Source organism: Limanda limanda, chromosome 15 (assembly GCF_963576545.1).
Source record: "Limanda limanda chromosome 15, fLimLim1.1, whole genome shotgun sequence".
Classification (NCBI taxonomy): Eukaryota; Metazoa; Chordata; class Actinopteri; order Pleuronectiformes; family Pleuronectidae; genus Limanda; species Limanda limanda.
This window is the reverse complement of record NC_083650.1, coordinates 14,799,257-14,824,387: the sequence shown is the minus strand read 5'-3', so window position 1 is coordinate 14,824,387 and position 25,131 is coordinate 14,799,257. Positions and strand designations below refer to the sequence as shown.

Genomic DNA, 25,131 nt, shown 5'->3' with positions numbered 1-25,131 from the left:
GAAATGTGACATCTCGTTCCTTGTGTTCAATTCAAACAGGAATACTGAGAGGCTCCTTTTGTTGCCATGTGTTCACTGTGAACCATTGGCTCAGAGTCAACGTATGAAAAACATATTTCTTCCTGTTTTAACCTTTTTTATCCACTCATTCAGAGAACTGTTCAGCGCCATCCAACCATTATATATCAGCTATGTGTTGGTTTGCGGTGTCGCTCATTAAATTTCGCTCTCAGCGGATGTAAAATGAGAACAAGCACCGACACAAGAACATTTACTAGCACACTGTTCAACATCAAGTGAGGTAGTTTTAACAAATGCTGAAAAGTTGGACTGGCTTTATTTGGTTTATTTTTGCAGAGACAATTAAAATTCCAGATAAATTATGTAGTGCGCCGGCAAGCTCGCTAAATCATCTATGAATTCGAAAATGAGAATATGAAGCTATTTCTGGGTAACATACAGAGTAATGTTATATTATGGAGTTTTTTTCTTATCTTTTTTCAAGAGCTTTTGGACAGGACTAATGGATTTCATGCTCAGATTTGGTTATGCTTTCACTCAAAACCCTGCGCTTGCACTCAAATATGCGCTGCTTTGCTCAAACTACACCCTTGTACTCAGTTTTTATTTTGTTGCTTTGAAAGACTTTCTTTACTTGAGCTTCAGCTTTTATTGTCATGCTGCCTTCTGTGCGTGAATAAAACCAAAAAACTACTTTGCACAAAGAATTTCAAGTGCAGAAGAAAGAATCCACGAGCAGAGGAGAAATCCGAGACGATTACGTTCACAAAAGCTTGAGCGTGAGAAGAAGAGCTGAAGTTGAAGAGCAGGAAGTCTGTCCAAGTTCAAGCAAGTGCACAGTTTGGGCACAAGCTGATGAAATATAAGCTCAAGCAGGGGCTATTTGAGTACAAACGCAGGATTTTGATTGAGAGCAATATAACATTTGAACGTGAAATCAATAAGTCCTGCTCTCAAACTAGAACACCACACTCTTGAATAGAGAATGAAAACAAACGCCCTGGTACAATACTGCGTCTACTTTTTTAAAAAAAACAACTCCCATAGTTAAATGACCGGTACTTTAAATGAAGCAAGCTAGTACAAAAAAAACAAATATACAGAATATTATAGAAGATAAACATGTGGCATTACAATGTAAAATCCAGCAACAATATTTCCAATAAATTAGAGCCACAGGAGCACTAATGTCTTATAGGGATTTATCACCAATAAAGCGAGGGCAGTGCATCAGCCCTGGGGCCGGACCCTGAGCTACTCAGACATGATCTATGATAGACAGAAATACAAACATAAGGCAGCAGTAATAGTTTCATCCCTCCCAATATGTTCATTATGCTTCAGCTAGATTTCATGCATTCATACTCCCTCAGTCAAACATCATCAGTCATAGCTCATCCTGACTAAAGAAGCTTCTATGATGTGTTTCTGCCATATACTGTTATATTCATAATATAACTGTTAAACTATGTCTTGTCACTCTCTCACGCTTTTGGTAATTAGGCCTGCGACTGGCAGCTCATATAAATTCATCTCTGATCGGGGATGAGGAAACGCTTTCTTTCTTCTTCCTCTTCTGTGTCCAGTCTCCCTCCTCAAACCCTGCCCTCAGAAGTTGTTAGGTGAGACCATAATGTGGACCCTGGCCACGTGCTTGGCCTGAAAGGCGCGGTCGCTGTACTCGGACATGTCCACGTCAATGCTGATCTCCTGCGGCCCGCGCAGCTGCTGGACCAGTATCAGCTCGCCAGTCTGTCTGTCCGAGCGCTGCATGACGAAAATACCCCGGGAGTTTCCTCCCACAATGCCGAATCGCAGGCTGTCTGGGCCTGTGCGCCCAGGAGCGGCTGCGGTCGCCATACGGAAGAGCGTGGCGGGAGTCTGAAGGTTGGAGGGCAGAGGCAGGTAGTGGAAAGACACGGTCTTTGGGGCCAGATGGCAGGAGCGGCTGTCCATGGGGCATGGGTTTCTCTCACACTGACTATAAGACAGAAATACAGCAAATGTTAATGAGGGACCATGACAGGGCAGGTTCTCTGTGTGTTAAACAGTTGTCATGTAATGACAGTGTTTCTTTGTGACACATACATACATCACATATGAGGTCAAGGGCCTGAAGACTCTAAGCTGTTTTGAGCAGAATGTTGAAACAACAAGAAAGTTTTGCTAACGTATATGAACCTTGCAGGTCAGAATCTTACTTCAGCTCTGACAGATGAATTCAAAAAAATTCCCCTCATGTTGTTTACTTACTTAAATGTAACTCTTCACCTTACTAATATGTTACCGCCCTCAAAGTGCCACCTGAAGCCGAGGAGCCTTTTCCAGTAAGCCCCACCCACAAGTTGACAGGATTGGTTGGTTAGGTTTGTGACTTTTATCATATAAAAAGCACAAAGGGGACATTTTGCCATGTTTGAAAACTATCTTTTTACCAGCGGGGGGCTTTCATTTCTCGCAGCTGTGAGTAACAATTTCATTTGGGCATTGCATTGTGGGATATACCATTAATGAAGTGGATTTTGATACACAGGCATGCGCATACAGCATGGAATCCGGACACAGCTACTGGCCTTCTCTATTTCCTGCTTTATTTCTCATTGCAAGTGTTAAACTAAACATGTATCCATTCCCTTTGCTGTTAGTGGAGCAGAATTTCACCACAGTGATGATTCACTAGAAGAAGACAGAGCTTTGTTTCATGCCTTGCTGAGGGCGATGAAAGATGCGATGACACAGACGTTCTACGTGGTTTCAAAAAACAAAGCAATAAATTACGTTGTCTGGTGAAGTTTTGCTGAGTGTGCCTGTTCTTTGTCAGAAATCTGTAATTCTGATAGAACCACAACTCTTAATCTCCATTACTTCGATTAGTTTTAATAACACCAAACTCATGGAAGTAAGGTCTGGGAACATCTCTACGATGCCACATTATCCAAACCCCTTTATTTGGAGGTAAAACTGAAAGTGAATGCACCAACATTTTTTGTAATAGTATATAATTGCACCGTATTACTGTTAATGCACAACTACAGCAAGTACAGTGTGCCAAAGTTGAGGCTGGTGGCTAAACTGAGATAAATGTTTACAGCAGTTTTCATCATGGTTTCATTGGCAGCTTTCAAGTTCACCCCCAAATGTTTGGTTAACTTGGCCGGTGGTGATGTTGCTGCGATGCCAGATCTAAGCTGTTGCCATGGCGGCTTGAATGTTATTTCAACCAACAAAAAAGATGACCAGAGGTACCAAAATAAGACCCAACTTGTATTAGACCTGGAGAACTTTAAATGCACTTCTGTAATGACAGATTTTCCTCTCCACGTCACCCATTGGCATCACAATGTTGAATATGATTTTTATACAGAGGGTCATGTGAAAGTTAACGACAATTCTCTACTGAAGCTTGGAAGATGCTTAAGTGTGGAAGATGTGATCCTGGTTTATTCACTGAAACCACAAGCGAGGTAGAAAACAAAAATGCCACCCGGTGCTATATCCACTTACAAGGGGGACGTCTTGACGTAGCTGATGTTGCCATGAGAACGGGGACACTCAGGGTTGACGCACTGGAAGCCTCCCCCCATGTTGATACAAGTCGTCCCTCGGCTACAGTTGTGCTGCTGGCTCAAGCATTCGTCCACATCTGGAGGACAAAACAGCAAAGGCACGTAAGAACGAGGAGCGGGGAGAGAGACTTGCCAGACTGACTCCCTGCTTCCTGGTTACCACAGCGTGAGCAGTGGGTGCTGTGCAATGGGTGTTTATTTTTTTTATTTTTTTTGTGTTTAGTCTCCCACAAACGCCTCATGCCCCAAAGATTCTCTCTGCAGGGAGACGGTGAGGTCATTCATTCCACTGGCAAAAGCCCTGTTAGCTTCAGGGGTGCTGATGGAAGCGGTAGCGAGGTTTGCACAGACACCTCTGCAGAAACCAAAAGCTCTGCGGCTACGAGGCTTTTTTTCAAGTCTTTTTAATTCGCAGGTATTGCTCTCTGGAGCTGCATGCCCAGTGAGACCAGCAGCCAGGGCCCTTCTGAATGAGCCTTTGTGCTCTGCTGCCCCTTGTCACTCACCCTCGCAGCTCCGCCCATCTGGGAGCAACTTGTAGCCGCTGGGACAAGAGCAGTGGTACGAGCCGGGAACGTTCACGCACTCGTGGACGCAGAGCTTGCCTCCTTGGTCTAGCCGGTATACTTCACACTCATTCACATCTGTCAAGGAACAGAAGCAGAAATTCATGTACATGTCCACCTTTAAAATGTAATCACATGACAAGACTGAGGCTGTAGAAGTAACTTGGGATATTGGTAAGGATCTGTAAGGACAAAAGGTACACTTGCACCATCTTTATGCATTTTCATCATCTTGCACATAGACACATTTGTTCCAGCTGCATGAAAAGTCTCATTTCAAAATCTTACTCAACCAATTACATCTTAAAAATAGCGCAACTGTGACCTAAATGCTAATCAGCCTGTGACCTCTCGAGAGGATTATTTTGTTTGTCACAGACTGGCTCTGCAGATTACTACCCATTTGTAACAACATTAATCACTAGAGGAGTGAAAGATTCACGCGTTCAGGGATCATCTCAGCATCCAAGTCCAAATAACATCTACTATCTGTCCAGCTCTGCAAGACGACTATTCAAAGTTCAAAGTATCTTAATTGTCCCTTTCAGGGAATCTGATTTGAAGCCAGGATAAAAACAAATGAACACAAACCCCAAACGTCAACCTACATAGAGCACTAACACATAGGTGGACAACTGACAGAAACAACAGGACATGTAGTTTACAGAGTGGTTCAGAGACTCTATAACGCACCAGTAAAATTGATATCTCAACTATCCGCCTTTGTTCAGTCTTAAATTCAGTAGAGAGCTGAAAAGCACTTCTAGTTCACATTCCTTACAAAGTTACTTCAGTTCTATTTGAGGGTATTATTTCGTTTTTACTTGTATGCGCCTGTACATTTCAGGAAGTACCAGCTACAGTGTAATCTTTTGCCTTGATTTGCCTTTCTTTACCAGGAGACTGAATTTTCCTTTTTGTTTTTTAATGCGATTTAACTTGCATTCTGTGTGAATTTCAAACCTTAGCTAATTTGCAATAAACAACGAACAAAGGACAGTCAAAGCTATCTGCCGTTTACCAAATGGCAACCGGGAAGAAGGAAATCGTATATCTCCTGTTTCTGGTAACAGGCACCTTGAGACGGCGATCTGAGGGTAACAGTTCAAACTCTGACCTATCATGGCTCTCCATGACCGGATAAGCCTTCATCAACACATGCTTGTTGTATAGTTCTGTGAGCTTGGCTTAAGTCCTCCCTGAGATCTTACTTTCTACTTTGGTGAAGCTACTGACCCTGTATTTGTTGGCCAAAGTCACATTACCGTACCAAGCAGCAATGCAGAACATCAGTCTCCGTGCAGGGATCAAATAAATACGACTTCATTTCAGCTCACCCTGACAGATGCTGTTTTCAGAGGTGCCGCTCATGTGAAAGCCTGCGTCGCAGCTGCAGTGTTGGGCTCGGTTCACCTGGGCACAGCGAGGTCTGCGGCTGAACGCAGGGTCATTCATGACGCTCCACTCAGGCGGTGCTGCATCAGGGGAAGACATATGATGCTTAAAATAGACATTGTGAACATGTGCATTAGTAGATCTCAGTATGGACTGTAGCACTGACCTGTCTGGGTCTGGTGCTGGCAGTGGGAGCCGCTCCAGTTCTGAGGGCAGGTGCATTTATACTGGTTCACACCTTCCACACAGGTTCCTCCGTTTTGGCAGGGGTTACTTGCACACTCGCTTATGTCTGTGGGTATAGAGGGAGGTTAACTTCTAACCTGCAGCTTCTTCAACACCTCCAGTGAGTTTCGATCTGGAACCCATGTTCTCATTTTTGTCATATGGATGTATATGTGGCCCACGGTGTTTAAGATGATTAAATCTGGTGCTGCTTTAAACCCCCTCAAAATAAAAATATCAACCCTAAATTGATCATAAATACCTAATATTTATTGATTAATTTTCAATTTTTTAACCCTTTAAATGACAGTTTTTAAAAAAGTAATTCCACATTTTCTATATAAAAAACACCCTAAATTTTCCATACAGCCAGTTACATGTCAATTTATATTCTAGGGTTAATACAGCCTTGCATATGTCACTGATTCCCAACAACATTTACTTTTATGCATAAAAAAATGTTTGTGCCACATTTAAAAAACTCTACCCTCTCAGCACCTGGACAAAAGTGTCCCATCCCTAAAAGTGCTACAAATCATTATATATATATTTATATTCTTTTCACTTTTAATGAATTAATTAACTAACCAACATCAGTCCTCATCATGAATACAAAATATTCAATTCTTTTCATTATTTTAATCTTAAAATACCAGTTTGTTTACATATGTTTTTATAGAATTTTTATTTTTTAAATAAATGATTTTCTACCTACTAAATGATGATGGGATTTCCTATTCATCATTGACATAAAGAAAAGCGATAGTAGGATAAAATCCTGTTTGAAAGAATATGAATGGATATTAATATGAAGAATTCGTTTCAGGTTTCACAAAAACAAAGTCTGACACAAAAAAAAAGAAGACAGGAGGTGGAATAAAGTGAAGAAGCCTCTAAGTCTTTCCTGTCTGCCATCCATCCATCCAAAGAGCGGGAATGAGTCCATGCATCCAGTTTTGATAAATGATACTTCAGAATGAGAGGCTGCTACTGTCATTATGGGCACAGCATGTCAACAGTTAGTCAGTAATGCCCTTTTATTTCTTCCATTTGTGGAAAAGTAGCGACTATATTCAAAGAATCAGAAGGGTATCATTATTAAAGTGTAATTCAATAGGATCCATCTGCAGCTTCAAAGTAAAAGTTGTTGGTGTTATTGGTGTATTTGGATTCATACTGTATAGTTCACTTTATACCGTTTTGAGAATTGTAAGGAAGTAGTTGTTTTGAAGATGTTAAGACCTTTTCTTTTTCTGTTCTGTTGACACCTTCTCAATAACGTCTAACTTTATTTATACTTTGTTAAAAGCTTTATATTACCTCTACCTTAACAAGTACAAAGTGGTATAACTGTAAATGCCTTACCATGCCCTACCAGTGCAGCAATGTAAGAGGTAGATACTTATATATACTTAGTACACACAGTATAAATTGTAGTACCATTCATTCACCCACTTATATTAGGTTTGTTAACTTATCTTTGGCATGTTTATAGTTACTAAGGGAAAACCCCAATAACTTTTGGTTTGGTTCTAGATCAGGGGGCAAATCCAAGTTTTTTTTTCTCTTTCCTTAACATTGTGAAATAGGATGTTTTTCAACATCTTTATTGATTTCTCACAGAATCATGTGTAAATCTTATTAAGGGAATGAATGGGAATCTTTTCATGTCGATCCATGAGTCGATCCACAAGTGTATACTATTAAATGATTATTGCAAGATTTCTCCATCTAGCTATACTGCTTTTAGCTGTAAGTAAGAGCACAGTAAAGTTGGAAATGACAGCATATAAGAGTTGTAACAATACTGAATACATACGTACACGTAGTGTAAAGTGCAGATCCATCCATTAATCCACTAATAAGTTTATTTACTTATCTGGTATGTAGATAATTAATCATCAAACAGTGGTCAACAGAGATTATCCTGAGTAAAATATACTCTTTTCTGAATACAGAAATACTACAAACTGCAAACTACTGACAGTAACAGAAGGTAAATGGATGAATGAATGTCCAACTGGATAAAAAGAACGTCATGCCTCATGATCTTTGTTCCTGTCGTCAGGACACAGAGTTGTGCAGATGTTCTCTGCTGCTCTTTGAGCTCCAGCACTGAAGACATACGATACTGGATGACAACCAATCCCTCTAATATTTATTTGGCTTCCTCAGGGGCCACCCCAGAGCCATAAGATGAAGAAACCCACTTCACTCCGCTGAATATTTTTAGACTCTTCTTAACTTTTGAGGGTTTCACACTCTGTCAATGCTGCTCTTTTGACATGACTAAATATAGACCTCTGATTCCAGGGCTGAAAAACTTGAACAGGGATAACACTGTGCAGAGTGGAACTTTCTCATGTTGGTTTAACCATGAATGTCAATAAACATATGTGCACATGTTAAACTGAGTGTGCCACTTGGAATTCTTTGGAAGCGCGCAACCGGAGCAGGCTGATGGGGCTATCGATAGCGTGCTTAGCATACTTGTGTGCTATCAGACGATGGTGTGGGTATAATGTCTGAACTTAACCCGTCCAGTGGGACCGCTGTCACAGAGCCAGGGGAAACATGAGCAAGAGAGGGAGGGCGTTATCTTACAGTAACTGTTCATGAGGAGGACAAACCTGGAGGGGAGAGCGAGCCTCGGTGGAATGCAGTACAGGTGTTTTTCTGTGTTCAGAGACATCTAATGCCATTTTAACGAGGGCTTCGTTCAGGATGCTGAGGAGTTCCAGCCCCTCTGAAGAATGGCCCTTTTCTTTGCTTGTTATCTCTGTGCTGTGTGTGTGTGTGTGTGTGTGTGTGTGTGTGTGTGTGTGTGTGTGTGTGTGTGTGTGTGTGTACTTGTACAAATATCTTTGTGAGACCATTTTGAGGCTTAACCTTACGGAGTGAGGACATTTTGGCCAGCCCTCGTGTTCTGGATCACTTAGGACTTGCTTTTCGGGGTAGTATTTGGTATAGGTCAGGGTTAGGGTAAGGGTTAAGGATTAGTATTAAGCTGTGGGATGGTTCTGGTTAGGGTAAGGGGGCTCACTATGTCAATGAGTGTCCTAACTGAGAAAGAAGTACACAATTTGTGTGTTTGTGTCCAGATATGACTCATTTAGTGGGGACCATAATCTGTTTACATAGTCACAATAAGGGGATTTGTCCTTCTTATGGAGTCCCCATAACGTTAATCATTACATTTTAAGGTGTTTAGGTTAAGGTAAGGTAAGGTTTAAGTTAAAGTTTAGGTATTAACAGTAGCAAGTTGCAAGTATTATGGTTAAGGTTATACCATGTGGTGCGTGAGTGTGTGTGTGTGTGTGTGGGTCAGGGTTAGGGTTTTTCAATAGGCCCGGGATTTCTGTAAGTTGCTGAACAAATAATAAACTCACCTTTACAGATGGCACTGATGCCGGTCCAGGTGCCGTTGTCCAGGCAAGCACGTGTGGCTGAGCCTACGAGGTGGTAGCCCTGAGAACAAGTGAAATGGACCTCGTGTCCGACAAGGTACTTTGAGCCAAACTTGGTTCCGTGAGCTGGGGCCTCCAGGGAGGGGCAGGTGGTGGAAGCTGTGGGAGAGAGCACGAGAGGGAGGCTGGTCACATGTGGAGTGAGCCTCCCGACATCCTCTGGCATTCCCTGCCCGGGGATATACACATGTCACTGAGCAGTCAGCGGAGCGCCTTCATGGGAAGGTACGCTCCAAACGCTTCATTTGCAGTCAGTTAGCAGAGAAACGGCCATTCCTGTGAGTCAGAGTTGCACCACGCAGGGGCCAGATGCTATGCTGAACGTCTGTAATATATGTATATATATAATGTAATCACATTACATAACAGTGTGGATGGATTACATTTCCGACTTTCATGAGCCATCACTCTTCCTTCAACTTGGAGGATTGTGAGAAATTGTTTCCTATTCTATCAACCTCAAGTGAAAACATTACATTTCAGATACTATATTATAGGTTCTGAGTGCCAGACCTCCATGTTGTCCAGCTCATATTTATTATTTCAGTGCAACGACAGCCAACTTTGACTCATTGAGGCCTTTTCTGACCAATTTTTGTGTAAGATGTTTTTCAGACAAATGTGAACAAAATGGCAGAGCCCAGGGAACACTTGGAATCAGTGTCTGTAAGGGTGATAAATGCATCATGTTATTAGAATACCCAAATTCAAATACTTTTGAATTTGATCCTGATCTGAGGTCGTACAATGATTTTACTTGTCTTTTCATTTTCCTGGGCCTTTATTTCTGCGAATGTTAAGTATCAGCCTCCCACTGTCTGGCCAAGTGCTCTCCACAGAGTTATAGACAAGACTGGTCCATCACTAACAAATTGGCTTCATGCTTGTCCACTGCCAAACAACACAATTCCACAATTCCACTTCCCCCTGTCGAGTGTACGCAGCTCTGTAACTGAGATGGCCTCGTGCAGTTTTGATGAATCTGTAATCCCATAATATGAGAAGCTATATCTGGCCCTCTGCTGCCACTGGTTGACAGGGGGAAAAAAAACAAGTTTGAAGATCAAACAATCGAATTTTCCCAAAAAAAATGTCATAAATCCTTATTCCGAACAGGATGTAAATTAATAACTGCTCATTGGAAGGGTCCTTTTTGGTGAAGCTAATGCATAAAATATTCCAAAACATCACAGTTTAAATAATGATCTAACTAAAGTTCTACAGCCAACCTCATACTGTGTGTGAGACTTATTCTGTCCGATGAATTATAAATATCTTTTGATAGATAGATGGATAGATAGATAGATGGATCAGAAATCGGATTAATGTTTATATTTATATCTTAGTAAATTGCACGGCGCAATGTGTGACCCAAGTATTTCATTGACAGTGACTGCTTCATGTTATCTCTGTGCATTTGACAATAAAAAATCTTGAATCTTGAATCTTTTGTAAAACAAGGAAGAGAATGTAATAGTTTCCATTTTGCTTGTTATGTATGAAATACTCTAGTGAACTATATGAACATCCCAGCACAGCTCACTGTGAAAAACACCTGTGGTTTTCCTACAAAGGCAAGTCAATAGTCTGCTGTAAAAAGAAAGGCCTCTATCATTGACAATGACATTGATCATGAGGTGTGTTTGATACCAGTTTATTAACTCACCGCCTGACTGGTCTGCTTGAGGCAACTTGGACACAGAGTTCTGCAGCGTCGCCAGCTTGGACTTCATGATCCTGAGGCCCTCGGTGAATCGCATCTCCTGACCTTTCAGGAACTTCTCCATCTGACGGAGCACCCCGACCACCTGGTGCTTGTCCATGCACGTCTGTGAACACAGGGCGAGCAACCGTGAGGGAGCCGCAAGAGAGCCTTGGCAAAATGTGACTACATGCAACCACTTTCCAACAAGTAAAACACGCACAGAAATAAAAGGTTTGCCTCAGTTAAATGGTCATAAAATATATTTAAAAAAACATGAGTGGTCAATAAACATTAATGTGCAGCTGTGGAACATGATGTCATTGAAACTGAATCCATCTTATTAGTGGGCACATGGTCGTTAAGGTTACAAAATGTTTTCCTTGATATTAACCGACCTTATGTAAGTCTGACGAGGCATATTAGTGACATGTTTTTATTGTGCTCACATGGCACGCTGACTCACCAAGATTTATTTTACTGAAATCGACTTGGATCTCATTGCACTCACTTTTGAGATATTCAAGGCCTCCCATCTCTTCTTCCATCTCTTTCCACTTTCTACCAGTTCTAGACACAGCTGGACAAAAGCTGCCTGGCAGATGTCGGAGGGACAAAGTGTTGTTCCTCTGTATATTTTCGCGTGGTGGCAGGAAGGCATACGCTCAGTGGATAATCCTGCGAACTGGCAGACTCCAAACAGCATGGGTGCCACTGGCAGTTATAGTTGAGGGGGGGAAGCTTGTCAAGCCGATGCAAAGTTCTTCAGAGAAAGAGCCTCTAATCCTTTCAGCAGGGTTTATTAATCACATGCTCATTGGAACAATTTTCTCTGTGAAAGCATACCTTAAATTCCCGAACAGGCATTCTGAGGGTAACGACCAATTTCGATGCATTACAATTCACATTGTTCACATAGCGTGGACCTGTGGGAGATCAGATAGTGCTCTGCCCCGGGCAAAGGGAAAATGCCACCAGCTGACAAGACATGAGAGGATTCAAATCCAGATGCAGCCATGGTTGTTCTTCAAGCACGAGGTTTTGAGGGATTTCTCAAGTAGAAACTGTGAACTGTGATCCCAAACCATGCAAAACATAAAATGTCCCATTACACAATGATAACAGATGGGAGCCGGATAAAGCAAAAAAAGAGAAAGAATGTGTTGCGTGTTGTTGTGAGTCTCTGTGGATAATATGATTAACGTATTACAATGAAATACTTCTCAAAAAGGCCTGATATTAATATTTCCAGAGGTTGGTCAGATTATATTATTTGATATAGTCACATTCACTTTATTTGTGCCAGATTTTCAGGCTCCAGATGTTCCTGGACAAGTGTCAAAGTCGGACAAGTCAATGACAAGAAGTTTTTACATAAACTTTTATAAAGTAAACTGGACTACTCTTACCTGGACTGCAGCATGACCACTCTGGATCACTGTCAAACACAGCAGCAGGAGACACCTGCGTCGGAAAGACAACTCCATCTCTCAAAAGTCCAGTTTCCAATTCAGTGCTGATGTTCTCCAAGATTTAACAGGCTTCTCTCTTTATGGGGCTGGGATAAAAATCCAAAGGAGCAGTTGTGGGATGAGGTCCTGTGTGGAAGACGCTCCTCAGGTGTCAGAGGGAGATGCGCTCTGGTGTGTGGAGCTGCGCGCTTAGAGGCTTCAGCCTGTGCGCTCTGCACAACACCACCAAGGGTTCCTCCTGCAGCAGGAATCCCTCCCACCGAGATGGACCCAAACACTGTAAAGCATTTCTTTATACATGTCTCGGAGGAGGAAAGTCCAACAAAATGCAAAGTGCCACAGTCTGCATCTGGCAAAAAGCACGACAAAGCCATATTAGATTTTAATACAGGGCAATTAAGGATTAAGATTGACTTGTTTGGTCCTACTTGAAAACTCGAATAAATATAAATGTATTCGTGTCAACATGTGTCGCATATAACAACCAAGCTATCGATCTGTAATATCTGTATTCACTGACACAATGCTTTGAAGACTTGAAAGAGGAAGAGCAATTTCCAGCCTTTTCCATTGATTTCACATACAACACTGCTGGACATGTATTATGATGATTGGCTCGTTAAAGTTGCGCAAGCTCACTATAGGCGAGTCTTTTACGGATTTTAATGTGTGGAACTACAGCGACGCCGGCTGGCACCTGACGGGAGGACAGCGACTGAGCAGAGGAGGAGAAGGAGGATGAAGAGGAGGAGGTGGAGAAGGGTCTCTCCATGATACGAGAGACCAGCCTGGCCTGGGGAACTCAGACTGTTTAGTATATTCAAAAACATTATTAATCCAAAGGGTAGTTCTTGTGGTAGATATGCTCCAGAGTTACAATAACAAAGTATTATATAATAGCATAACAGTACAATGGTACATAGTATAATTGATGTAGTATACAAATATCAAGTGTAACGGGGAGTAAGTTACAAACATTTATAATTAACAGAACAGAAATGGAAATGACAACTGAGAATTTCCTATTGCCCATGATAATTACCGGTTATTGCACATGATATTAATAACAACGAACATGATATAATAAAGGAAGTAATCAGCTTTTTTAAGGGTGACTAAGCTGCTTTCAGTATAAAGACAGAGGCACATCCAACATCTTATTTTAGCTTCAAGTTTTATGTTTAAATCAATTGTTTTAAACAGTTTTTAACTTTGGTCTAAACTTCACACGTCTAGACACACACTCCTGACCTCTGTGACCCTCTGCAAGACACTCACACACTGCTGTATTATGGTTATTTACATGTGTGTCCAGATGTGTTCTCTTACGCCACTGGTTTTAAATTTTTAGCAGAACATCGTGTAACTCTAGGGTATGGTGTATGATGTGTGTGTGTGTTCATGAAATGATTTATCCTTTTCTTTTCACATAGTTGAATAATTAAGATTTACTTTGACAATGTGTCATAAATTATGACACATTATTAAAGTTATTCAAAAGTCTCTTACGCCAATGCGGTTCATTTAAGCTGTCTCTCTACCTAAAAGAGAGGGGAAACCCTGCCACCTGCTGGACAGATAGCACAGATGCTACAGCTTGTCTCTAATCCACCTGTTTAGTGCGTTTGTGTCTCCTGTGCCACAATGATCCTGTGATGGGGCTCACTCCACACATGGAGGAGAGCCTGGCTCCTGGTGGAATAGTGTGAACAACACACACTCCGATACAAACAAACAAACACACTAGCTCATAGTTTACACAAATATGAACCTGTCTCCAAACACCTTTTCTCTGATTTGATTTCTGTAGGAATTATACTTTACGCATATTCAAAAGCAAGTACACACTTAACTATTTTTACTCAAGAACAAAAGTTAATGTGGTAATTTTTCTTTTACTCATACATTTTTGTCTATTTATTTGCATGTAAAAATGTTTGATTAACCTACTTGACCGCTTGCAGCAGTCAGGGTGGAGCAAAGTCATATTATGCTCCACAGGTGCCTCTTATTGTGAAAACTCATCTATTTATATATATGTATTTACAAATTTGACACTTACACTCTACAAATAATATCCATAGAATAATGTGTGCCTATTCTCTGTATTTCTATCTCATTTTATGTTCTATCTATGCTGTTGCATATATTAAACCATCACGTGTTCTCTTGTCTTCCTCATTTGTACTTCCTGATACTGTAACAAGTGAACATGTGAGCGTGTTATTGTTGTTGTTTGCGTGTGTGTGCGTAAGGTGGACGTCACCTGACTTCGTTGTAAATAACAGTAAATAAAAACGTATCTATAAGTAAAGCGATGATCTCTAATAACAACACATTACAGCGCAGTAACACACGCACAGAGGTGAATAACATTATTTACGCGGGAGCGAGCGTCATGTGCGCTTCCTGGTTGCAGATGTTGAAAGTTACTGACGTCGCTTTGAACCAATGACATCGCGGCTGTGTCGGCCCCCCTCCTCCCCCCCGAGCCGAGTCTGACCAATCAGCGGCGAGGACTCGCTGTGTCCATGTTAGATAGATCCGCATCGGACTATAAAATGAACGGAGGAATACACGGGCGAGGAAATGTGCCGCAGAACTCAGAAGCCATTTTGAAATAATGGTGGTGTCGTCCCTGTTGAGAGAAGCCGAGAAGATGCAGAGCCCCAGCGAGCAGGGCCCCTCTCCTGTCTCCTCTCCTGTCTCCTCTCCCGTCTCCTCTCCTGTCTCCTCTCTCCCTCCATCAGGGCAGCTGCTGTCTTCCGACGGGACACTAGCCGAGCGGCGCTGCTCGCTGAGTTAAAACGTCATTGACATGAGAGAGGACGGTGTCCGCTCACTGTCTCTGTGGGAGACGGGTGACACCGTGAGTTTTTCTCCAGTCTGAGACATCTTCCAGCATCTCTCCCAGTCTCCCCTCTCTGTCCCCGGAGCGAGGGGGGAGGCAGACCCGCTGTCCAATGGCCTGTGCGAGCCTTGTCTCCAGTCCCCCGGCCCCTGTCCCCGACAAAAACATGACAGACTCTGAGCTTGCAGGGGATGAAAGGTCGAGTAACCTTCTTGTGCAATTGTTCGATTACGCTCATATCTGTGCGTCGTGTCCGTGCTGTGGCTCTACGTGCTTGTGCTTCCTGTGTTCTTCTTCTTCTCTTATTCGGTGACTTGCAGGGTTCAGAGACATGTTCTCCCCCCCTCCTCCACAGAGGAAAAGACCAAACCTTCTCCATCTTTGCATGCCTCTGTGGTGCACTTTGAACGATCTTGTCCAAAACATCCATGGTTGTGTGTCCGCCCCCCCCCCCCCCCCCCTCCCTCCCATCACCGTGTCGACAGTCATGCTCATCCGCAGACCTCATCTCTTCTGTGTTGTTTGTGCGATCGTGGGCGTCACCCACCCTTTTGCCATCTGCAGGAAACTGTGCAAAAATCATGGAGGGGCCACGCCCATCCTCGCATTGTCACCCACCCTCTCCCATTCCCTAGCGGACACACGGCGGTACTGCTGAGACAGGGGTCATGCAAGGTTGAGATTATGGGGCCTTCCCTTGGTTGGGTTAAGGGCCGTGCGTGCTTGTGACTACTCTGTAATCCTGTAGTAGGCTAAGGACTTTCCAAGCTTTAGGGCTGAACTAGTTGTTTTCATTGACTTCAACTGGAGAAGAAGAATCAGTGTTGAGGGGACTGTTTTCTTCTTTTCACCGTTCATTTCAGGGCACAGAGACATTTCCACCGTTTTCTCCCCCCCTCTCAAAAAGAGAAAACCATCTTTGCATGGCTCCTTGGTGCATTCTAAATAATACCGTCCAGATAAGTCTGTTTTCCTATCACCATGCCGACATTCACAATCATTTCCATGCAAGACGGCAGGGTTCATCTCATGTGGTTTTTGGGTGATTGTGGGCATCAGCAGGAAACTGTAAATGTGCCTGGTGGCCACACAGCGGTACTGCTGTGACAGGGGTCATGCAGGGTTGAGGTCATGCACCTCTGGCTGGGTTTAGGGAAGTCCAAAAACAAGACTGCATCAAGTGGAGCACTGACTTCACCAAAGAATCAGGGGGTTTAGTGTTGGGCTTGGGGAACAAATCGGTTGATGGTTTATTTGACATGCCTCATCCTGGACACCTGTTACTCTCAGAGATTTAGACCTGTGAGTTATGTCCCTGAATGGGGGAAGACAAGTCATGAAGGGTTTCAACAAGGCCTTCAGGAGTTCTTCCTCTCCACAGTCACCAAAGTGCTTGCTCATTGTGGGAACTGCTGGGTTTCTCTATAAACTTTTTTTAAGTTGAGATAATGTATATTATGATTTGGCGCTATATACAAATACAATTAAACTCAGGCAAGACTTTTGTGCTCAGCAAGGAGATTGTTGTTTTTCTGCACCTTGTTGTGTTACTGTATAACTATGGTATCACCACCGAATACATATTAGCAGGATTGGCCACATTTGTTGTCAGACTTCTGGGTCTAATCACAGGCGAAATTGAAAATAGGACAGGGTAGTTTTGTGCCATATTTCCTTTATTATCAAATGATTTAAATTGGCAGCTGTTTCAAGGACTGTGCTGCTTCAACTGGATTTAAAGTGATGAAGTGTAGTTACAGTGTCGTGGTTGACGGGGCTGGTGAAGTGCCAGGTTGAAGCCTGAGCTGCACCAGTGTCCGAGGACAGATCAGCGGGTGGACATACTTTTCCTATTTCATAGGGGTTTAATTTCCCCTTCTCCTGCCCGCTCTGTATTTTTCAAGCAGCTGACATTACATGAAATGAAAACAATACCACTGTCACACTTGGATCGGAAACTGTACTTTAAACACACTCTTCAGGATATACTCTTACACAACTTAATCTGTATTGGCCATCTGCTATAACACAGTGTGAGTTCATTTCAATTTTATTTATTTCAATCGGATTGATGTTAAATTTGGACCAAGTGTTGTGAGAATTTGTTTCTCTGGTGCCTGCCAAGCTTTATTGTTCGAGCCAACTAACTTTATACAACTTAGCCTTAAATGGGAAAACCTATTAAAAAAAAAGTAGTGGCCAGACTATTTCCCTCTATGATGTTTTTTAAATGCAGCTTTGGGTTGATTGTAGATCCATTATTGGAAATTGTGTTTTCTAAACATTTGGTATCAAAAAAGTATGGATACATGGGCTGAAATCCTATTTTAATAGTTTCTGACAGCAGCTGGGTTTTGTGTAAAATGCAAATAACCCTAGTCTTTGAAATGGGAGGTTTTTATTGATGGTTTTCAACTTGAGGTAGAATGTAATTTAGTTTTCACAAAATAACTACACTGGAAATAAAGACTGCCTTGAATTATTAATATGATGGTTTTAGTTCAGGAAAGGCTTAGGGGCATTTTTCAAACTGTCTGGCATGCTGTTTGGTTCTTTGTTCCAACTGAAGGGAAAAAACATCATGTTTTTTTATTTCTTATCAATTTATTACAGCAGTCTCATCTGTTTTGCTCATGTAAAAAACATTTTAATAATGTCTGAGGCTGAAAAAATACAGCATATAAATCCCTATCGCTGGACTCATTGTACTGATCTGTTTTCTTTCTAGAGAGGATGGGGAACTAGAAGATGGAGAAATTGATGATGAAGGGATTGGGATTGAAGAAGAAAACAAAGAGGCCACAGAGGTGAATGAAGATAAAGAAAAAGAGCGAGTTAAAGAAAAAGAAGACAAGACACACAGGCACTCCAGGAAAAGATACAAAAAGACCAAAGAGAAGAGGAGGTCGAAGAGGAGGAGACGTGACAGACAGAAAGTAAGATTCCATTATACTTGTTGTAACAAATGAATATGAATTAAATGAAAATTCACTGATGTTGTGACCTCTCCTCAGCACCACTCCCCCTCCAGCAGCTCCAGCTCCGACAGTTATGACTCCGACTACGACCGACCAGAAAGGCCTAAAAGCAGGAAGAGCCAGGGATCTAACCGCGAGTCTGACTGCCTGCCCCCTCAGGTGACCTCAGCTCCACCGGCCTGCTGACACGTCATATTCATATGAGCATTATTGTTTGACATTTCTTCTCTTTTCCAGCATGGACGGGACTCAAAAGGAGGCCACGGCAATCCGCAGAAGTCCCCGCCGCACAAGAGCAGTGACTTTGACAAGTACAGTGACTACAGTGATGAATATGATGAAGAGGAGGGCGATTACGACGACGGCATGTCCGAGTATCCGCAGTCAAAAGATTCCCCAAGTCAGGGAAGGGGGCGCTACGCTAAAGACCAGATGAGGAGAGGAGGCATGAGGGGGATGAAACAACAGTGTATGGAGGCTTTTTCCTTTGTCATAACTCATATAGTCAATCATCTGACTGATGACCACTAACTTCACACTGTACTTTTCAGTTGGGCAGAGGGGAAGAGGAAGAGGGAGCGGCCCAGGCAGAGGACGTGGGATGCTCAACAAGAATAAGAAGCTGAAGGGAAAACCCTGGTGTGGACGTGGGCGAGGCCGAGGATGCGATCCGGGAATGGAAGAAATGGTGAATATGCCCCTAAAAACTAAGCCAGATGTATATTATATCTCTCATTTCTGCTGAATGGATTGCACTTCCATAGTGTTTTCTATGGTACTTGTGGAGAATCAAGCTAAAGTCCTTTTTTTAGTGTCTGGATCTCAATGTAATATGAATTTCACAGTCAAAATACAGAAAGCTTTTGTTTGACTGTTCATATTAAATTATGTCTACTATTAATATAACTATTAGACAAATTAATTGACTAATCCTTTTGTTTCTTTTTCTGTCACAGGAAGGAAGAAATTGTGGTTTTCAAAAGAAACGACCAATAATGAGCAAGGAGTTCATCAGTCAGCACACAGTCGAACACAATGGTCGATACATCTGCAAGTATTTCCTGGAGGGCCGATGCATCAAGGTACAGTAGTGCTAATGTTAGCAAGTCGTAAGCAGATTTACAGCTAAATATCTGGAAAAGATAACATCTTTTTAAATTGAAAGATAAAATCCTTTTGTCTTCTTCCAGGGGGAACAGTGCAAGTTTGAACACGAGCTGGTCGTGCCAGATAAGAAAAAGGAACTGTGTAAATTTTACCTCCAAGGATACTGCAGCAAAGGAGATAACTGCATTTACATGCACAATATCCTTCACTTCTGACAACACCTGTTTTTAATTACATTTGTATGTGTTGCACAATAAACAGAGATCTCATTACAACTTTGAACCAGTCCTGATCCTTAACCAGTGTTTGCACATGAATACCCGTGCAAGTTCTTTCACACAGGAGCCAAATGTTATCAAGGCGACAACTGCAAATTCTCCCACGAGGAGCTGAATGATGTGACCCAGGAGTTGCTTGATAAGGTTGGTATGGTTTTTTTTTTCTTTATTTTCCTCCTGGTAAACATCTATCTTATATCTGCTCTCTGCCTTATTCATCAGATAATTAACACTGAAGAGGAGAATGCCCGTGAGGACGAACTGGAGCTGGAGGATCTGAGAAAGCAGGGTATCGCCCCGCTTCCAAAGCCTCCTCCTGGGGTGGGGTTGCTTCCCACTCCTGGTCAGAGCAGTCCCACAGACGGAGCCTCCGGCCAAGCTGGGAAGAAGATCCCCTCCCTGTTTGAAATCAATGTCCAACCTACTGTCGACTTGGTGCAAAAAATTGTCAGGTAAGCAAAATAATCCGCAATTTATAATCTGTAAATCTGTAAACTATACAGTGCTTGGATCTTATCCTCTACCTAATTGTGAACTTTTATTTTTAAGTGGAACAAACTACTCCCAGAATCAAGACGATGGCACCAATCAGTTAAGTGGCGGCTCAGAGGACACGCAGAGTGGAGGTATGGGGCCTTCGGGTTCCACTGCTCCTTCCGCTCCTCCTCCTGGTTCACCTGGTGCCATGGGTCCCCCCACGGGACCTCCATTGCCACAGAGCCCGCCAGGTCAGCACCCTCCCCCCGGATTTCCTTGTCAACCGCCACCCTTCCACGGAAACCGACCCAATATCAATCCTCAGATGAATATGCAGAGGCCTCCGTTCCCTCCGATGCCAGATCTACAGATGCTGCAAAATCACTTCCCATTTCCACCGATGGGTCAGAACCCAGTGGACTTATTTGGCAGCTTCCTCCAGAACCAGGCCATGGGTCAACAAGGAGGTCAGTGTTATACCTCTTTTTATATTAAGTGGAGATATTGAAACAGTTTGCCTGTTATTTTTTTCCCTGGTGAGTCATGTTCGACCTCACAAACTTGTCGGAAGCGATCATGACCAATGTTTCAGAAACCTTGCTGCTTTCCCAGTGTTGCGTCTTGTATAATACAAAGAAACAAATTGCTTTTGCACATTTTTCCCAATGCTTAGAAATTCAATGTGCCTCGTAATGCCGCAGAGAAAAACGTGCAGCATCTAGGCTGCCAAAATAAAGAAAACTTTTTTTTTTTACTTAAGAGTCATTTGACCTGGAAGTGAATGACAATTGTATCCATTCCGATTGCAAACCAAACCCAGATGTTAGTGGGTTTTTTGACCAGCTAAATATGGTAAAAAAATGTGTTTAAGACGTTAATTAACTTTTTAGCTATCAATGAAATGATAAAGAATTCTTTTTTTCAACACAGTAGACCCTGGTCTGGCCTTCATACAGAACCTCCAGCAACATATTGGTGCAGAGACCCAGCTGCAGTCTTTACCACCAGCAGTGCAGAAAGCCATCTTTTTACACCTGACACAGCAACAGGGGAATGACCCACAGAGAGCAGAGGTTCAGGATGATAACAACACAAACAGAGGTAAGCGCATGTGTGAAAAAAAAAAATAAGGATAAAATAAAACCTAAAAAAAAAAAAAAGTCAGACAACCTGTGAAAAATATCCAAATACCTCATAATAATTTACGAAAGTGCACTGAAAGAAACATTTAAATATGATGTCTATCTTCACAGATGAAACTACAAACTGGTACTCGAGCGATGAGGAGGATGGGAGCTGTCTTGCTGCCATCCTCAAAGCTCTGAAAAAGCAGTGTGAGGAGCAGCAGTCTCAGTCCAAGCTTCCCCAGGCTGCGGTTTTGGTTCCGGGCTACCCTCGGCTTGTCAAAGAGAGGGCCCCACCCAGCGACCCGCGTGTGAAGACAGACCCTCGACAGCGACCTCCCGATGTGAAAAAGGAGTCGGATGGAGCTGCAGATGCCCGGCTCTCCAGAGACCCCAGGAAGATAAGGCCAGTGGAGAAAAGTCCATATCGCCAGCAGAGCAACCTCGTTCCTCAGAAAAATCCTACGGGAGAGGAGGATGAGGAGGGAGAGAGGGAGCTCAGGGACAGAGCTGTTCTCATCCCTCTTGAAGCCGGCCCCAGTGTGGTGCTGCGGGACCCTCGTTGCCAGTTAAAGCAGTTTAGCCACATCCGGGTCGACATTCTTCTCCAGCGGCCGGCCTTTGCTCAGACCGTGGTGTGGGGCCCTGAGGACCTCATCCCGTCCCTGATCCCCAAACAGGAGCTCTCCATCAACCTCCCTCTGCCCCCCCTCATCGCTGATGCTCAGATGAACCGAGCCAAAATGCCCGACCATCCCCCAGTGTCCAGCCCTCCGCTTTCTGACCCCAGGTTGATAGCTGCACGTTTGAAGGAACGTATGAACTGCTTGCCCTCTGGATCTTTAGAGTCTCGATTCCCCACAGAGAGACCAATAGACCCACGCCAGCAAAAGAGTCTAGACCCCCGACTCAAGCGTACAGGAAGTCTGGACTCCAAGCTGCAGGTTCAGAAAGAGCCCTCCTCTGGGGGAGGGGGTGTGGACCCAAGGCGACAAAAAGCCAACTCCTCTCCTCAAGCCGCTCGACTCAAGCCAGAGCCAGAGAAGCTGCCACCATACGCACCTCGTCTGGCCTCCAGCGGTGGAGGGCTGGAGAGTCCGACCACAATCCTTGGGGGCATCAGCCTGTATGATCCTCGTGCTCAAGCAGAGCAGGCCCAGAAGGAACAGGCAGCGCCTACTAAAAAAGCAGGGATTCTGAAACATCCTGCTAAGAGGGACAATACTGCGCCTCAGTCGCTCTCACCGACCCAACAAAGCAGCTCTTTTGAAGAGGTCAAAAGCACAGACACTGCCTCAGACCTGCCTCCGCTCTCCCCTTCTCCTGCAGTGACTCCTGCCTCACCTGTCAAACCCCCTGCGGTTCACAATCTCCCCATACAGGCTCTGGCCGGACTGATCCGACCCCAGTACACTGACCCCAGACAGGCCAAGCAGGCAGCACAGGGCACTACTGGAGCACAAGAAGAGGCAGAGCTGAAGGAGGAGAAAGTGGAGGAGGTGGCAAAGGAGCAGACGAACAAGGAGCAGCAGCAGGACGAGGAGGTAGCAGCTTTGAAGGAGGAACAGAAACCGCAGGATCCAGAGGGGGAAGCAGAAGACAGGACACTCAAAGATGTCTTCAAGACCTTTGACCCCACTGCTTCCCCTTTCTGTCAGTGAGGACTTTGGAGAAATGGAAAAGCTGCGTGAAATTTGTACATTGAGGAGACATGTCTATTAATCTTTATTTAGCTTTACACAAATCTATTTATGTCTGTATATGAATGATGCTGTATAGAATCACATATTGTCTCGTGCACAACATGTTTGTCAGTACAGAGATTGTGATAGATATGTGCACACACACTGTATAGTTCCTTTGAACATAATCACATTAATGCAGTGTTTTTTTGAAAGTGTTTTTATCATTCTGAATATTCTTGTTTGTTGTAAACAGTCCGAAAAAAAGGAATAATTTAAAGTTGTACAGTTCCTGAGGACTGATCCATATGTTGGTTTCTAAGCGTTGGGTTATTCTAGGCATTAAACCATGTCGAATACAGTCATTCATTCTCTACATACAGAGGTTATGAGAGTAATTGACTGAACAAAGGTGTTTTTGTAATTGCTTATTTATCTCAAGAGACTTTTATATTACGATGTAGTCATGTTTATGTTCACATTGTTTGAGAAGGGATTTTTCACGATAAACGAGGACAGTGATCAGCCCCTAGTTGCTTTTCACTGCTCCCTTTTTACAGTTTTTCCCTTTTCTCTATAATGACGCTATGTTGCAGAGTTTTTGTGCAATGCCTTGTGCAATATGTTTTGTTCAGACTGCTTAGCTTAGAAGAAATGTGTAATTTCCCACAACATTGACGTTTTTAAGTTTTCTACATTGTTGGTACTATTGTCAATTTAATTGGGCTGAATGCTTTGAGGACATTACTGTTGCGGCCTTTTCTGACTTGCTGGTAATGACAGTTAATGGAAAAATTTATATTGGATACCGAATTTGATTTATCATTGTCATTCCTCAAAATGCTCACTGCTGACAAGCTTGTAAGTCGCTTGTGCCCTTAACTTCAAAGAACCAGATAATCAGAAAAAGACGTCAGCAAAGAAAGAAAAGTACTATCATGGTGAAATTGTATTGTGTGTATGTGTTTAATGTGTTGAAAGTTCTGGCTATTTTGGATCTTATTTGAGTTCATGTTATCACATGGGGTATTGTGTGTTACAGAGGTCGATTGTTGTAGACCTGTGGCGGCATATCTGGGTTGACAGTTGTTTTTAGTTCCACTGAAACTAAGCTATTTCCCTTTTTTTAATCGTTTTCATAATTCACAATGTAAATGCCTATTTTGTATCACTTATACGGTGTGTTTTTTTTGGGGAGTGTTTCAATGAATACTGTTATATTTTTGTTCCTGTCAGTATGGTGGCTATAATAATACTTTAAAATATTGTAACAACACACATACCCGTCACATTTCAGTGATTTTATTATCATTATCTTAAATAAAGACATAAAACATCAATTTTACTTTGCATATACAGTTGAAATGTTACATTTTAGTGTGCATTTCCAAATATTATAACGTATCATTTTCAATACAATATTAGAGCATGGCATTCTGTGGAAATGCTGCAAGGGTTTAGAAGGTGTCAAATCAAAAATCTGATCAGTGAAAGTACTGGAGACTGGCACTACTTTTTGAAGCCTTCTTGCACATTAACTGGCGGGGCAAGACTGGGAGCTACAGGGTGCGATGAGGTCTTCCTCAAACCCAGCTCATCAGTCTTTGGGTTCGAGGTCTGCTGAGCTCGATGCATCTCCAGATTCCTCTTCCACTGGAAACACAGAGCTGTAGCCTCAGCGCCGTCCGAGTCTGGCTCAGGCTGCTTCAAACCCTGGAATAAGAGAGTAACTACAGTTTTGCCAGCTCAGGATATGAATCACAGGGCATTACATAAATAATGTGGGCTGAATCACAGAGGTGCTCATTACGGTTTTGTCAGTGTATGTCTGTGCTGCTAAATTTACTATGATGCAGGCTGTCTCAGCAGCATGGACCCCACGCAGCACCGTCTGGAGGAGATTCTGTGCGTTCTTCACCAGGATCTCATCAGAAGATTTGCACCCGGGTGTTACAGCATTGACGCTAAAACATGAGGATATTCATCACATTTCTTTGTTATCACTTTAGCCAAGGACCGTTCTAAAACATTTCCAGGAAACTTGGTTTAAGGTTGCAATATGTGTCTTGAATGAAACCATTACATTTTAGCGAAGATTCAGGATTGTTCCCACTTTCTTTAAGGGGATAGTGTCAGGGTTTAATGAGTAGGTGGACCCAAAAATGCAGGAGCGAGATAAGGTAACATATAATGTGTCCTTTAATTAAGGCTAAAGTTCTT

General features: G+C 42.8%; 2 protein-coding genes across 2 annotated transcripts; one reads left to right on the top strand and one right to left on the bottom strand.

Annotated features, from left to right (window-relative positions):
* Positions 1 to 337: 337 nt before the first annotated feature.
* LOC133020656 (fibulin-7) lies at positions 338 to 12,443 on the bottom strand. Its single transcript, XM_061087303.1, has 8 exons — positions 12,352 to 12,443; positions 10,907 to 11,069; positions 9,163 to 9,339; positions 5,715 to 5,840; positions 5,491 to 5,628; positions 4,094 to 4,231; positions 3,526 to 3,664; positions 338 to 2,002 (listed from the first exon to the last, which is right to left on the bottom strand). The coding sequence occupies exons 1-8, from the start codon at positions 12,427 to 12,429 to the stop codon at positions 1,630 to 1,632; spliced, it is 1,332 nt and encodes a 443-aa protein (XP_060943286.1). The 5' UTR covers positions 12,430 to 12,443; the 3' UTR covers positions 338 to 1,629.
* A 2,525-nt stretch (positions 12,444 to 14,968) lies between these two features.
* LOC133020655 (zinc finger CCCH domain-containing protein 6) lies at positions 14,969 to 24,256 on the top strand. The gene is made up of 12 exons (XM_061087302.1): positions 14,969 to 15,463; positions 17,994 to 18,201; positions 18,280 to 18,402; positions 18,481 to 18,712; positions 18,795 to 18,931; positions 19,200 to 19,325; positions 19,434 to 19,550; positions 19,665 to 19,772; positions 19,851 to 20,080; positions 20,178 to 20,572; positions 21,036 to 21,206; positions 21,359 to 24,256. Exons 1-12 carry the CDS (start codon positions 15,378 to 15,380, stop codon positions 22,888 to 22,890), a joined length of 3,465 nt encoding a protein of 1,154 aa, XP_060943285.1. The 5' UTR covers positions 14,969 to 15,377; the 3' UTR covers positions 22,891 to 24,256.
* The last annotated feature ends 875 nt before the right edge of the window (positions 24,257 to 25,131 follow it).

Bases quoted from the DNA above. Each gene is read 5' to 3' on its own strand.
- LOC133020656 (XM_061087303.1), bottom strand. From the start codon at position 12,429: ATGGAGTTGTCTTTCCGACGCAGGTGTCTCCTGCTGCTGTGTTTGACA. The intron at 11,070-12,351 runs GTAAGAGTAGTC...CTGTGTTCACAG, and splicing joins GTGGTCATGCTGCAGTCCAG to ACGTGCATGGACAAGCACCA. The intron at 3,665-4,093 runs GTGAGTGACAAG...TTTGTCCTCCAG, and splicing joins AGATGGGCGGAGCTGCGAGG to ATGTGGACGAATGCTTGAGC.
- LOC133020655 (XM_061087302.1), top strand. From the start codon at position 15,378: ATGGCCTGTGCGAGCCTTGTCTCCAGTCCCCCGGCCCCTGTCCCCGAC. The intron at 18,932-19,199 runs GTGAATATGCCC...TTTCTGTCACAG, and splicing joins ATCCGGGAATGGAAGAAATG to GAAGGAAGAAATTGTGGTTT. The intron at 19,551-19,664 runs ATCCTTCACTTC...GTGTTTGCACAT, and splicing joins ACTGCATTTACATGCACAAT to GAATACCCGTGCAAGTTCTT.